Source organism: Microplitis mediator, chromosome 1 (assembly GCF_029852145.1).
Source record: "Microplitis mediator isolate UGA2020A chromosome 1, iyMicMedi2.1, whole genome shotgun sequence".
Lineage (NCBI taxonomy): Eukaryota > Metazoa > Arthropoda > Insecta > Hymenoptera > Braconidae > Microplitis > Microplitis mediator.
The window spans coordinates 11,406,012-11,421,668 of NC_079969.1; the positions used below are offsets into that span (position 1 = coordinate 11,406,012).

At 28.8% G+C, this 15,657-nt stretch overlaps 1 protein-coding gene across 5 annotated transcripts in view; it reads left to right on the plus strand.

Annotated features, from left to right (window-relative positions):
- Window positions 1-15,657, plus strand: part of LOC130674123 (probable G-protein coupled receptor B0563.6) — a 142,607-nt gene that overhangs the window by 100,961 nt on the left and 25,989 nt on the right. For 3 of the 5 annotated variants that reach the window (XM_057479399.1, XM_057479390.1, XM_057479384.1), the window contains one exon: window positions 8,763-8,912. The exons of 1 other annotated variant lie outside the window; for it this stretch is intronic. In XM_057479399.1, coding sequence (XP_057335382.1) covers window positions 8,763-8,912 — 150 coding nt within the window. Of the gene's footprint in view, window positions 1-6,678; window positions 6,963-7,033; window positions 7,840-8,762; window positions 8,913-15,657 lie in introns of those variants that run through there. One more of the 5 variants, XM_057479409.1, reaches the window with a different exon arrangement.

Here is a 15,657-nt window from a genome sequence, read left to right on the forward strand (position 1 = left end):
AAACTTTTTTCCACAAAATATACATAAAATTTTTTATTCGAGGGGATTTTTGTTTTGAATCCCATCGCTTCTTTTGTTTGTCTTGTAAAACTAACGCCGCCTATGTTTCCTATTCTCAACTTATCTTTAGTATCTACCCGTATCTACCACCCAGACAGAATTCAAGTCAGAATTACTGCTTTACGACGTATTTTTGAAGGAGTCTTCAAGAAGTGTATTCTTTTTTTAACTTTTTTGAAGTCAAACTGAAGTCAAAATTAGGAACTCTTCAAGACGTCATGGTAAGTTCATTATGAAGTCTTATTTGCGGAGTCAGAAAGAAGAACTCTTTTTAAAGACGTCTTACTGAGTTCGCTAGGTGGCGCATTCGACATCTTGAGAACTTCTTAAAGACTTCTTTAACATGTTTTTAAGACGTCCAAATCATAAATAGGAACTCATTCAGAACTCATCAAGATGTCATTTTGCTATCTGGGCAATCATAGTTCATTTTCAGTGTTCCTAAATGTCATCATCTTGCATACCTGATGAAACAATTTATTTCAAATAAGTCTTATAGTCACCATATAAATTTATTTATCGTTCATTGGGCTACAATGACTGAAGGAATTCGTTTGATCGGTGTACCTATGCCAAAAATTTTCGAACGTAAACTACCAACAGTGAAAGAGGTTATGAAAGTGTTTTTCTATCAACTGAAAGTTTTAAAGTGTTCATTCAAACAAAGTGCTAAAAATTCAGCTGACCGAGGTATTGAATTGTGAAAAGAAACTCAAATTCCAACTACTGGAAATCCTCATGCAGTCAAAAAAATTCTTCGCTATCATAAACAATGGCTAAAATTACAAAAAATAAAAAAAAAAAAGAAATCAGCACAAAACCCAAATGAAAAGAAATTTCAAACTGAACTTCAAAAGCTATTTGACATTGTAAATGAAAAATCTTTAAAAGTGCTTGATGACAATGTTAAAAAGTTGTATTTGAATCAAATATCCGGTACTCGAAAAGAAGTTTTTTCTAAAAATGAACCAGCCCCATACTTAACCGTAAATATGATGGAAATAGACGACAGCAGTAAGTATCGACGACATCTTATTATTATAAATTCAGGTAGTAGTGTATAATTTTCCTAATTAATTGTAGATAATCGAGTATATTATTTTTCTAATTTATAATTGCTAATAAAAAACTTTTTTTCCAGATTTATATCAACCATCCACCAGTCATGCGATTTTTTCCAGTGAAAAATCAGAGTCATTCTTAATGTATACATTAAGTGGAGTTACAAATTTTGGATCTGTTTTAGAGTATGAACCTCAAATACCGACAAAACATATAAAAATAGATGTTTTAACTCCTGAAGTCATTTTTGCACTTGATAGAGCTAATGTCAGCAGTAGAAATGCGATGTTCATTATTGCTCCTATTTTATTAGCTGTTGATATAAAAATTGAAGATACAACGCTTAGTTATAAAACAATTCAACGTAATTGTATGCTTTTAAGAGAAGACATTGCTAAATGGCTAAAGAATAACTTTAAAACACACGATAAATACGTCGTGCGTTGGGACAGTAAAATGATAAATGATCTTGTTGGATCAAAATCTGTGGAACGGCTACCAGTTTTAGGTAGATTTTTCTAAAATCTATCTATTGCATTTGTCCTCGTGGTCGATTTTTCAAGGAATTTTGTCACAACCTATCATAATTAGTTGAGTAGGGTTCGAAAATACCATCCGTTAAAAAATTTATATATGTATGTATATATATATATACATATATATATGATATATAACGCATTTTTGAGGACACGATTACGCCTACAATTCTTATCATATCTTAATGAAATTTTTCACACATATTCTATGGGCAATTATCACGGTTAAGTTCAAAGATGGGCAAAATCGGTTGATTAGTTCAGAAGTTATAACTGTTTGAAATTTTCATGATTTCTCGAAAAAATCAGTTTTTATCCACTTTTTAGTTCAAATAATTCTAAAACTAATACTCATAGACAATTTCCGTAAAAAGTATCTGAAAGCTTGTTTAATAAGCTTTAATTTTTTACCTCAAGTTCATGTTTTGACCATTTCTTTCAATAATTTGATGGCCTTGAAAATTTGAATGGAATCAAAATATGTTGAAAATATGGTTTTCATTCCACATAACTTATGCATGTCCCCTTATAATCCAGTTTCGTCCGTTTTATTTTATTGGGCACAAAAAAACCTGTAAATTTCACTGCTATTTTATATTTTAAAAGTATTTCTTTTATTACTTATGATGTATCAAATGTACCTCTACTCCCTATGGTTATCACTGGTTTTGTCATTGCGATAGCACCTACAGTTCTTATCGGATCTTATTGAATTTCTTACACTTATTCTATAGGCGATTATCTTGATCAAGTTCAAAGATGGGCTGAATCATTAGAATAGTTTTGAAGTTATGGCTGTTTGAAATTTTTACGATTTTTTGAAAAAATCAGTTTTTATTCACTTTTAAAGTTCATATAACTTTAAAACTAAAACTCATAGATAATTTCTGTAAAAACTATTTTAAAGCTTGACTAATAAGCTTTGATTTATGACCTTAAACTTTATATTTTGACCATTTTTTCGAATAATTTGATAGCCTTGAAAGTTTTAATGGAATCAAAAAATGTTGAAAATATGGTTTTTATTCCACATAGCTTATGTATTTCCCATTATAATACAATTTTGTCAGTTGTATTTTATTGTGAACAAAACAACCTGTAAATTTCACAGTTATTTTATATTTTAAAAGTATTTCTTTTATTATTTATGATGTTTCAATCGTACCTGTAGTCCTATAATTATATCTGATCTTGCCATCGTAATAGCAATTACAATTATGATCTCATACTAATTAAATTTTCTATACTTTGTTTACGTGAAGGTTAGTTTGGTACATTACCAATATAATGTTTTGTCAAATCAACTATCTGAAGTTCTCGATCGAAAATCGTCCTTGTCCTTTTTTACCCTCACTCTTAGAAAACGAGCATAATTTCATATCATGACTATACACTAACATGTATTGCAAGATATGTATGTATTAAAATTGTAATATAGATTAATTGGAAAATCTACCTTCCATTTCGGCTGCCGAATGGCCTTTTTTAACTTCCCGCTAAGAAAATTGTAAATTTTCAAAAATTCGGGAAGTTATTGGTTTCGGTCCGATTTACGAAAATCGAATTTCCATCAGATGTCGACGTTTCGAGGTCCTAGGAAGCTATCCTGACTAATTTCACGATGATGTCCGAGTGTATGTATGTGTGTACGTACGTACGTACGTACGTATGTATGTATGTAAATATTCATAACTCTTGAACGGATGAACCGATTTTGATCGTTGAGGTGTCATTCGACGCGGCTTGTTAATGTCTTGAGGCCGTAGAAATTTGAACTTAATCGGTAGGGTGCGTTCAGAGATATTTCAAAAATAAAATTTTTTTAAAAATGTTTTATTTGGATAACTTCCAATTTGCTCGATGGATTGATTCCAAAATCTAATCAGCTCTAGAACTCTATAAGCCGCGTCGAATGCCACCTCAACCATCAAAATCGGTTCATTCGTTCAAGAGAAACCGTTGACGAAAGAATTCAAAAGAAATTTTTTCCTTGGTTTTTTTGAAATTTCTCAAAAACGGCTGAATAAATCAATTTCAAAATTCGACCAGCTTTAGAACTTGATAAAACGCGTCGATTGCCACCTCAACCATCAAAATCGGTTAATTCGTTCGCGAGATATCGTGGAAGAAAGAAATGCTAAAAAATGATTTTTTACAAAACAATGGCATACAAAAGTATTTGCGAGCTCGAAGAGCTCGAAAATATATTCACAATAATGTTTTCGAGCTCAGCGAGCTCGAAAACAGCGGGAAGTTTTGGGGCTGGCAGACCGATTTTTTTAACTGCATTTGGTACCGAACAGTTACTTGGGGTTCCAAAAATGAATTCTGGGATGGCAGAGAATTAAGCATCAGTCATTTTATCAACAATTGAATGGGGTATTATTCATTATGTTAAGAGGATGTGTTTTGACACGACAGTTGTTAATACGGGTAACTTATCACTGATGATCTAATTTTAAAAAAAAATATTCAATTTTTATTGTTCTAGATTAATTTTTTTTTTATTTGCTTACCCGGGAAAAAATGTTTTTATAAAATTTTGTAAAATTTTATAAAATTTTACAAAATTTTAGTACTAACATTTTACAAAATTTTATAAAATTTTATACTGAAAATGGCCTGGTAAAATTATATCAAATTTTATAAAGTTTTATCAAATTTTATGAAGTTTTATAAAAATTTATAAAATTTTATGAAACTTTGTAAAATTTCATAAAATTTTACCAGGCCATTTTCAGTATAAAGTTTTATAAAATTTTGTAAAATTTTATAAAATTTTATAAAGTTTTATAAAATGATTTTTTTTTCCGGGACGGGTCACCCATCCAATTAATGGCCAACCTCGATGCTGCTTAACTTTTGTTATTGAAGAATCGTAGTCTGCTCCGCTCGTCTATTGGTCACTTGTAGCTAAGAAATATTCATGGCTGTATTTATGATTACTCATGAATACTTATCAGCCATATTTCATAGTTTAATGTATAATTATATATAAAAAAAAGATTTGAATAATTCAACTATCGACTGTTTAATGGACATAAAATTTTAAAATTAATTAAATTTATTGATTTTTCATGATTTTTATTTGTGAATTAATGACGAAACCTTTGAACTTTTTCTTGAGTAACGACGATTTAATTTGAATTGCTAGTTGACAAAATAAAAGTTTAAAAACATTAAATTCAAAATTATCACATTATGTAATATATATATAAATATGTAAGAGAAAGGGGTGGCGGGGGTAGGCGAAACGAGGTACTCCTAAAATTTTATAAAAAAAAATTTTTTTTTTTTAAATCTATTATAACCATCCCAAAATTACTTTTGTAAATATAATTGAGCATTATTTCGAATTTTTTTCGTTAAACTTTTTCAAGAATCTAGTGCCGGTCGAAAAATGTTAAAGACTTTTGTATTATGATAAAAACTATTAAAAACTTTTTTATCTTCCTTTGCATCCAATAATTGTGTAAAATATAATTTTCCTTAATGTAAATAACTTACAAAAAATTTTAATAAAATCAAACTTATTCAATATTCAGAATTTTTTTTTTTTTTACATTTTTCTAGGGGTACCCTGCATATATTTAGGTAATCAATTATATTTTTTATAATATAATTTTCATATTTGTTTATCACCATATTTTGCCCGCAAAAATGGAATTTTTTTTTTTTATGGCCATTGAAAATTTTATTTATTTACTTTGAATTTCTAACAATTTTTATAATAATTTGTAATAAACGTTATAAAATTGTGTGACATTTTATCAAATTATACAAAATGCTACCCTACACTAGATGCGATAGTGGCATCAAGTTCTCTAAAGTTTTATGAAATATTATATAATTTTATAAAATTTCATACAATTATATAAAATTTTATCTAATTATTACTCCCCTTTTGAGATCTTACTTTATAAAATTGTATAAATTTGTATAAGATTTTATAAGATCGCATATAATTTTATGAAATCGTATACAACTTTATAAAATTTTATAAAATTTCATCTAAATATTACTTCTCTTCTAAGGACTTACTTCATAAAATTATATAAAATTGGATAAGATTGTATAAAATTTTATATAATTTTATGAAATCGTATACAACTTTATCATATTTTATAAAATTTCATCTAAATATTACTTCTCTTCTAAGGACTTACTTTATAAAACTATATAAAATTGTATAAGATTGTATAAAATTTTATATAATTTTATGAAATCGTATAAAACTTTATAAAATTTCATACAATTATATCAAATTCCATTTAATTATTATTTCCCTCACTAAGATCTTACTTTATAAAATTTTATAAGATTGTATAAAAATTTATATAATTTTATGAAATGGTATAAAAGTTTATACAATTTCATAAAATCTTATAAAATTTCGTACAATTATATAAAATTTTATCTAATTATGACTTCCCTTTTAAGATCTTACCATATAAAATTTTATAAAATTTTATAAAATTCTATGAAATTTGATAAAATTATATAAAATTATATGAAATTCTATAAAATTTCGCTGTACAGTCTTATAAAATTATATAAAATTTTATATAATTTTATACAATTGTGTAAAACTTTATAAAATTTTGTTATATTTTATACAATTTTATAAAATGTCATACAATTTTATAAAATTACATTTATTTATTACGTTCCTTACTCAGATCTTACTTTATAAAATTTTAGAAGATTTTATAAAATTTTTGAAGAGTTTATAAAATTGTATAAAATATTATAAAATTTTATAAAATTGTATGAATTTTTATAAAATTTTGCTGTAAAATCTTATAAAATCTTACAAAATTTTATAAAATTGTATAAAATTTTATATTATTTTATAAAATTTTATAAAAACATTTTTTCCCGGGTACTGAATTACGTTTTTTAAAATCAACTAATTGTTTAGAATTCATTAATCGTTTAGATCTTAAATATAATTTACAAAAATTTTTCTAAAATGTTCAATTTATAAATTTATCGATAAACATCTATTTTTACTATACAGGAATTCACAACGGTATATGTGAGGCAATTGAAAAGAGATTGGGAAAAGATTTAATTTGGTTACCATGTCGTCATCACATATTTGAGATCATATTGAAGAGTGCATTTGAAGTATATTGGCCAGTGACATCCGGGCCAAATGTACCAATGTTAGGAAGATTTAAAAACGCATGGGACCAAATAGATAAAACTAATTATAAATCTGGTATTGAAGATAATATTGTTGATGATTTTGTTTCGCATCAAAAACATGAAATATCTAGTTTTATTACACAATCCTTACAGGTATGATTTAACTGCAATTTTAAGAATAAAAATTTTCTTGTTTCTGACAAATATTTAATTGCTTTTGATAGTTACTGCGACCCCGAGATGACTATAAAGAATTTTTTGAATTGTCGTTGATTTTCCTTGGGGAAATGCCTCAAGGCAAAGTTTATTTCAAACGTCCTGGTGCAGTTCATCATGCTAGGTGGATGGCAAAGGGAATTTACAGTCTAAAAATGTTTATGTTTAGAGACGAATTTAGACTCTCTAATAAAGAATTGCATGGTCTTCGGCAATTTAGTATTTTTATAGTTGTACTGTATTTAAAAGCTTGGTTTTCATCAACTTCTGCGACTACCACTGCTCACCATGACTTACAGTTTTTGAAAAATTTAATTGAGTACAAGCGAATCAATCCTTTGATTTCTGCTGCTACTTGTGAGAAAATTATTTTGCATTTATGGTACTTAAGTAATGGACTTGCTATTTTATCATTATTTGATGATACTGTTCCATTGGAGATGAAAAAAAAAATATTGTTGAAGCTGTTAAGACTCGTGAAGGTACAGATTGCAAAGCTAGAAGATTAATAATTAGTAAAAACGATTTGAATTTATTAATGCAAAAAAATCTGAGTGACTTTGTTTCTAGAAAGTCCTTGAATCTCTATAAAATCTTTGATCTACCGACTGATTTTTTTGATATAGACATTGAATTGTGGCCTACTAATGACAGTTATAATGAAAATAAAGGATACTTCGATCAATTGAAAGTTGTTAATGATTCGGCAGAGCGAGCTGCCGCATTAGTCAATGAGTATAACCAATGCTTGACAAAAAATGAAGAACAATTACAATATTTATTGCAAGTTATAAAAGAACATCGCGAAAAATACCCGAACTGCAATAAAGAAAATTTTGTTCAGTAGAAATGTACGATTATGTTAAAAATGTTGAAAATTATATCTCTGTTAATAATTAAATGAAAAAAACTTTTTTATGACAAATTAAAAGTGTTTTTTTCTTCTAGATCGATACTTTTTATATTAAATTTGTCACAAAAACGTTATTTACTCGAAAATTAATGAATCACTGACTAAGTTAAAAAAAATGCAATAATTTTTTTGTTCCAATGTACCCCAACATGCTTAGGATTAAAAAAAAAACTGTAAAAAAAGTTTAAAACATTTATCTGTTCACAGAAACTTAGATTTCTACGAATTTCCCCGAAACTCATAAATTGAATTGAAATTATTCGAATTATTAATCAAAAATTGTTAAAATTAGTCTGCATTGAGGTTTGACGATGAATATCTTTTAAACGGTTAATTTAATCGACTAATCATAAGGGTTCCGTAACAAAATATCCGCAACAAAATAACCACATGACACAATATCCGCGCAATAAAATTTACCCGAAAAACTAAATCAGTTGACGAAGCAACCGTGACAAAATAACTGTACGGTCAAATATCAGTTGCCAAAAAAACGTCAAATCGATATATTCGAAAAACTAATTAATAATGATTAATTAGGAATTATCAAGCAAGTTTTGACAATTTTTATTCTTGAAGTACACAATAATACGCTTCTAAAAATCACGAAAAAATTTTTAAAATTTTTCTGCTCCTTTAATTTTTTGCATCAGTGTAGAAAATATAAGTAGAATATAATGAAATGTTGTGACAATACAGTTAATTGATAAAAAAAATTTAAAGCTTTCTAATTTTCTGTTTTAGTTACATGCAGTCTATCTTGAAAATTCGATTCATGTACTAATTATATAAATATTTGTTTAAGTTTTATATTATCTTTATAGGATACTCGGCGGCAGCATTATTGGCAATTCTTTTCTGCATTCCTTTTGCCTTGCGGGTTCTCATTCACAAAGAGACAGGAAGATGGAGTAACTGGCCTCAAGCTTTTTATCATGCTCATTTAGAACTTTTTTTGGGAAATGGATGCTTAGGTAATAGTCGTAAACTAAAATTATTTATAGAAAAGAGTGGAATAAACTAAGACACCATTTTTTAAACGAAACGAAATAATTTGATGAGCAATCGATTGGTATTATTTTTAAAAAAGAATGGGCCAAATTAATCTGTGGAGGCAGTTCGGTAGATTTCAAAATTTTACGAATGTCACGATTGGAAATCGTGATGGGCGTAAATACTAATTTCGTATAAAAGGATTGAATAAAATGGTACTTATATTGACTAAGGTCCAGTTTGTATGCCTGGCCACCGTTATCCAAATGACTGACTTAATTTCACAATCAATCGTCGAGCGGTAAATGTAAGAGCACCCCCTACTATGCACTATCGGACTCAGTGGCTAAACAGCTAGAAAATAAGGGATAAGGGGAAGGTGGGCTGCCGAAAAGCCTCGTGAAGCTAGTATCTTATTGTTAAAGCACAATGGTCTGTGAAATAATGTTTTTCAAACATTTATATTTACGAGTAATTATTTATTGAGGTTTAAACGTACTTAAAATACAAAAGGGTTACAAATGGTAACATTCAAAATAGTCGATGTAAAATAAAATATTTCATGCATATAGATCACAATTAGTTCCAAAATATATTATAAAATACTAAATAATGATTACAATGGTTAAAATCTTACCCTAAACAGGTTTAGGTGAAGTGTCAAGTTTTGCAGCAGTAACACAGGACACTCATTTACGATGCATTCTCGCAGATATAAAATATGATTCTGATTGATTTATTTATTTATTGTAGTACGATTCGTTGTTTCAAAATCGGCGTAGCTTAAATAAAATATAATTTTATTATAATCTTTTCGCGTATTTCGCGGTAAAATAAAATATAAATTTATTTATAAAATCTTCGCGCTTATTCGCGGTAAAATATTTTCAAAATATTTAAATTCTTCGCTTTAACCGGTAAATATCTATCACAGAGTGTTTAGCTTGCAAAGTCTGGTCGCACCTAAGTATTATAGACGAATGTTAGGGCGCCACTGGAAGATGGACTTGGCCTTCCAGAGCCGGATGTTGTCTAAATTTTATTTAGAAATCAGGGTCGTTTGTAAATTTTATTTTGTGAGAGAGGAGAGGAATGATGAACAGGCTGAAATAAATTTATTTAAAACTTTAATTTCAATTCTTATCAATAAAGTACCTTTCTTTTATATTTATTTTTCCTTTTATTAACAACTAATAACCTTATGACAAACTACATTTTTATCTCGTCGCCCGGACGATACCTTATGACAAACTAAATTCGTCTCCTAGACGTTTTTCCACACTACCACACACACACACGTATTTTAAGCGTCTTCTGGACGTAATACACTCACACACACTCTCGTTAAAAAAAACCGTCCACCGGACGTTAAACCTTATTTTCCTTAAATTTTACCTTTAAAAAACCGTCCACAGGACGTTAACCCGCAGATATCTTAATTCTATTGTCCATTGGACATAATCTTAACCCTAACTTAATTTTTGTCCACCGGACCTACATCACAGACACAGTTCACTTATTTGACATTAAATTGACTCTATTTAAGACTTTACTTTCTTTTGTACATTTAATATCATCACAATCTTTTCACCCAAAATTTTATGACTCTAATTCTCAAAACTAAATTTCAAATATAAAATTTCCACATTGATTCATTCCGATTACAATTTTAATAATTCGTTCAACTCACTGATTGTACATTTATTAATTATTTAATTTGTTGTTAAATTAAGTATTAATTCATTAATTTTTCCTATAATTTTCACCAATAATTTTCCACTAATTAATCTGCCACTATTTTTATATATTAATTTACTTCACACTAAAATAATCTGTTTTTTTTCCATTTTACTCAATGACAATTTATCATAATTCTAGCGTCTTTTTTGAACTTTATTTTATTTAGATATTTTAATCAATTAACTTAATATTAATTTATAATTAAGTTACGACTAGAATTACGTTACGATTTGACTAGAAATTCGGCCATTGAGTTGGCGTCATTTGGGTCCTGAATTTTGCTGACGTTAATTGAATAAATTAATTCAATAATTCGGCAACTGGAATAAATTCCAGCCTGAATTAATTTATTGATACCATGAGAATTTTATTGAGACTTTCAAGACTATTTACGCGGAAAATTATTTCATTCCGGTCGAAAGGACCTCGAATAAAATAATTCAGAGTTACAGACGAATTATGGCGGCAAAACGAGACGCGACAGAACTTTCGAGAACACGAGAATTAACGCGTGGTTGAAACGGCTAACGGGCCTGAGACTACCAGGTTATTTACGCGAGACCAACGGAAAGATATTAAATAATTAATTATAATTAATTCGGCCAATTAATGAAATTAATCGAGGACCTTAATTAATTATAATTTACCTCCAAATATAATTTCAGCAACACTTGATGGATTCAGCGGATGTTCAGCCGTCGGGTGTGGTTCAGTAGCTGATGTTGATATCTTCGAATTTTCCCGGTTTTCCGTTGCCTCAATAACTTCTCGCTCCTTAATTTATTGCCTCTTTGCGCCAATGGTCAGTACGCATTAGGATGTTATATAATTACTTAAGCGAATGGCCTCTGGAGAGCCTGGTAATAAAGATGTTAAATTATAAAATGTATCGCCTCGTTCCACGTGAAGCGAACGTAGACTTCGATAATTACCTTGTATTAAAATGTGTCTGATCACTCTAGTCGTCCACTAACTCTGATCTTCACTTAGGCGTCCATCGCCTTTAGTCGTCCGACTCGACTTTCCCGATTTTTGGTACTGCACTCCCTTATAACTCTTCAATTCGGGTCTCTTTGATTCACCCCCGGAAAACTCATCCCTACTAACTTAATTAGCTAAAGAGAGGAACGGATGTTCGGGTCTCACTGATTAGCGACACCCGGTGACATGTCGAATCACTTAATTTACTAAACCAGGTTATAATTAGGACCCGTTATCGACCGTGGACAAATCCAAATTTAGATATTGATAAATAGTCATGGAAACCTATTTTACCCTGTTCCATATCATTAAAATATTCTTTAATTCTTCACGTTTTCGTGGCACAATTCAATATTAAAATTGAATGTGCCCACCCACACGATAAAATTTTATATGTGAAAACCTATACTTCAAAATATATGAATATTATAATGTGATATATTTGAGAATATTTAAAATAATATTTATATTTTTGCCGTATTAATATATGATAATGTATTGGAAAAAATATATTGCTACAGTACATTAATTATACATTTATCAATATACACAGAAAAAAAAATTATTTGGCTCAAAGAAATTTTTCTTGAGCCAAGAAACTTTTGAGGGCATGGAATGAAAACCGAGATTTTCTTGACGGAAGTAAAAAAATTCCTTGGATTTTAAATCTTCAACAAAGAAAAAATATTTTTGACTCAATATATCTTCAAAGATTGATTCAACAGTTGAGTTACTTAATTAAATAATTAAAATTTTTTGATTTAATAAATATTGTTCCTTACTGTAATATGATTGTTACTTTAACCAAAAAATATAAATGTTCAGTACAAGAAAGTTACAATCTTGAATAAAGTAATCCCTCGCAGATTTGAATCACGGTGGAAACACCGTGGAAGTGTAAACACCGTGGATCCACCATGGTTACACGGTGGGTTTGTTCCACTTCACCACCGGGTACACACAGTATATCTACTGTGATTACACGGTGTATCTACCATGATTCCACGGTGGCTTGACCACTGTGTATACACGGTGTTTCCACTGTGATTACGCGGTGTATCCACCGTGATTCCACGGTGGCTTTGTACTATTTCACCACCGTGGTTCCACGGTGTATCCACCCCGTAATTACAGTGGAAACACCGTGTATACACAGTGGTCAAGCCACCGTGGAATCACGGTGGATACACCGCGTAATCACAGTGGTAAAATGGAACAAACCCACCGTGTTTCCACCGTGATTCAAATTTGCGAGGGATGCGATGTTTTGAGTCAATAAACAGTGATAACTTGAATTAAAATACAAATTTCGAACCAAGAGTACTGCGAGCTTAAGCCAAGTAAGTTTTCTCTTGGTTTCACGCAAAGGTTCTCCCACTCTTTTCTCACTACTCTATCTTTGTCGCTCCTGCACAAGAAATGAAAATTTTGTCCACGTTATAAGGTTAAGTAGATAAAATTTAAAAAGCAAGATAATAATAATTATTTCATAAATGTTATAATTATTTGTAAGTTTAGAAAATATTTGGGCACATATGTATTTTATTTATTATAAATTCAGCTATTTAAGGAATTTCCGAGTGAAACTATATTTGTTTTTTTTTTTTTTTAATTTGAAATAAAATATTCTTAAATTAAGAAAACTTGATGGTTTAAAAATGAAGGCTAAATTTTTTTTATTATAAATATAGAACTCTTTCAAATTTTTATTGTTCAATAAAGGAATTTTTTTTTAGCTTAGTCTTGAATATATATAATACTGAATAGCTTTAAGTAACAGAATAAATTTTTATTTCCAAATGCGTGTGGTGACCGAGTGGTCTAAAGTACATGACTTAAACCACTCTGAATCGAAGGGTCGTCGGTTCGAGTCCCATCATACGTCAAAAAAATTAAAATTCCTTCTTTACCGAAGGTGGAAAAAATGACATTTAACCCTCCCAGATGGATAAAATGAGTCGTACAGTTGAATAATTTTTTTAAACAGGAAAAATTATTTCTTGAAAAACCAAGAGAAATAATACTTGGGCTGAGAATCGAATCACTTTAAACCCAGAAAAAAATACTTGGGCCGAGAATCAAATCACTTTAAACCCTTTAAACTAAGAAAAAAAATACTTGAGTCAATAATTGAATTATTTTAAACCAAGAAAAAAAATGCTTGTGTCAAAAATTAAATTATATTAAGCCAAGAAAAAAATACTGGAATCAAAAATCTAAATACTTTAAACTGAGTAAAAAAATACTTGAAATAAGTCTAAAATGTTTCTAAACAAAAACAAAAATTTTTCAAGCTGAATAATTCTATTCTTGAATCGAGATAGTTATTTATTCAATAAAGAAATTAGCTTCTAAATCCAAATTTTGTTGTTATTTGAATCAAATACAAATTGTAAGCTTGATTCAAAAAAAAATATGGGAAGAACGTAAATTCCTTAGTTCAAGTAATCCTTTTTTTCTGTGTAACTTTGTTATGTATGTTTAGCATATATATCTTAGTATATTTTATTGTATATTGATATATTGTATTGAAAGTAGTATATTTATTAATATACAGTATAATGGTCATTTTTTATATAAGTTTTCCGATAAATTGCAAAATATATGGTACTCTATATATTTTGCAGTATGTAACGTCCAATATATTGCAAAATATATGGTACTATACATATTTTTCGTACTTCCCCATAAAAAAAATCTATAAAAAAAATATATTTCTCATATAAAAAAAATACATTAAAAATACATAAAAAATATATAAATATGTATAAAAAATATATTTTAAATAGCTAACTTTTGGCCGATTTTCGTATATATTTTATATATTTTAAATATATTAAAATGGTTTGTGCGACGTTAAATAAATAAAATACAAAAAAAAAAAATATATATCTAAAAAATACATGTATAAAAATATATTTTTCTTATATTTAAAAATATAAAAAAAATATGTTAGTAATATATTTTACACCTATAAAAAATATAATTATGAAAATATAAAAAATATATTTTTAATTCAACCAACAACCTAAGTAAAAAGAATATAAAAAAATCGGTCTATCGGTTAACCCTGCGGGCCAGACCCAAAGCTTCCCGCTTATTATTGTGAACACATTTTCGAGCTTGAAAATGCTTTTGTTTGCCATTGTTTTCTAAAAAAACATTTTTTAGCGTTTCTTTCTCCAACGATATCTCGCGAACGAATTAGCCGATTTCGATGGTTGAGGCGACAATGAACGAGTTTTATTAAGTTCTAGAGGTGATCAGATTTTGAAATCGAATGATTCAATTTTTTTGTAGATGTCCGAAAAAAAACGTTTTTCACTATTTTTTTAATCAACGATATCTCATAAACGAATTGATCGATTAAGACGGTTGAGGTGGCAATCGACGTGTTTTATCAAGTTCTAAAGCTGTTCAAATTTTGAAATTGATTTATGGAGTCGTTTTTGAGAAATTTCGGAAAAACCAAAAAAAAATTTTTTTTTTAATTCTTTCGTCAACGGTTTCTCTTGAACGAATAAACCGATTTTGATGGTTGAGGTGGCATTCGACGCGGCTTATAAAGTTTTAGAGCCGATTAGATTTTGAAATCAATCCATCGAGCAAATTAAAAGTTATCCAAATAAAACATTTTTGAAAAAATTTTCTTTTCGAAATATCTCCGAACGCACCCTACCGATTAAGCTCAAATTTTTACAGCTTTAAGATATTAACAAGCCGCGTCGAATGACACCTCAAAGATCAAAATCGGTTCATCCGTTCAAGAGTTATGAATATTTACATACATACGTACGTACACACATACATACACTCGGACATCATCGTGAAATTAGTCAGGATAGCTTTCTAGAACCTCAAAACGTCAAAATCTGATAGAAATTTGGTTTTTGCAAATCGGACCGAAACCAATAACTTCCCGAATTTTTGAAAATTTCCAATTTTCTTAGCGGGAAGTTAAAAATTATACAAACAATATAATATTAAGTTAATTAACAATATAGA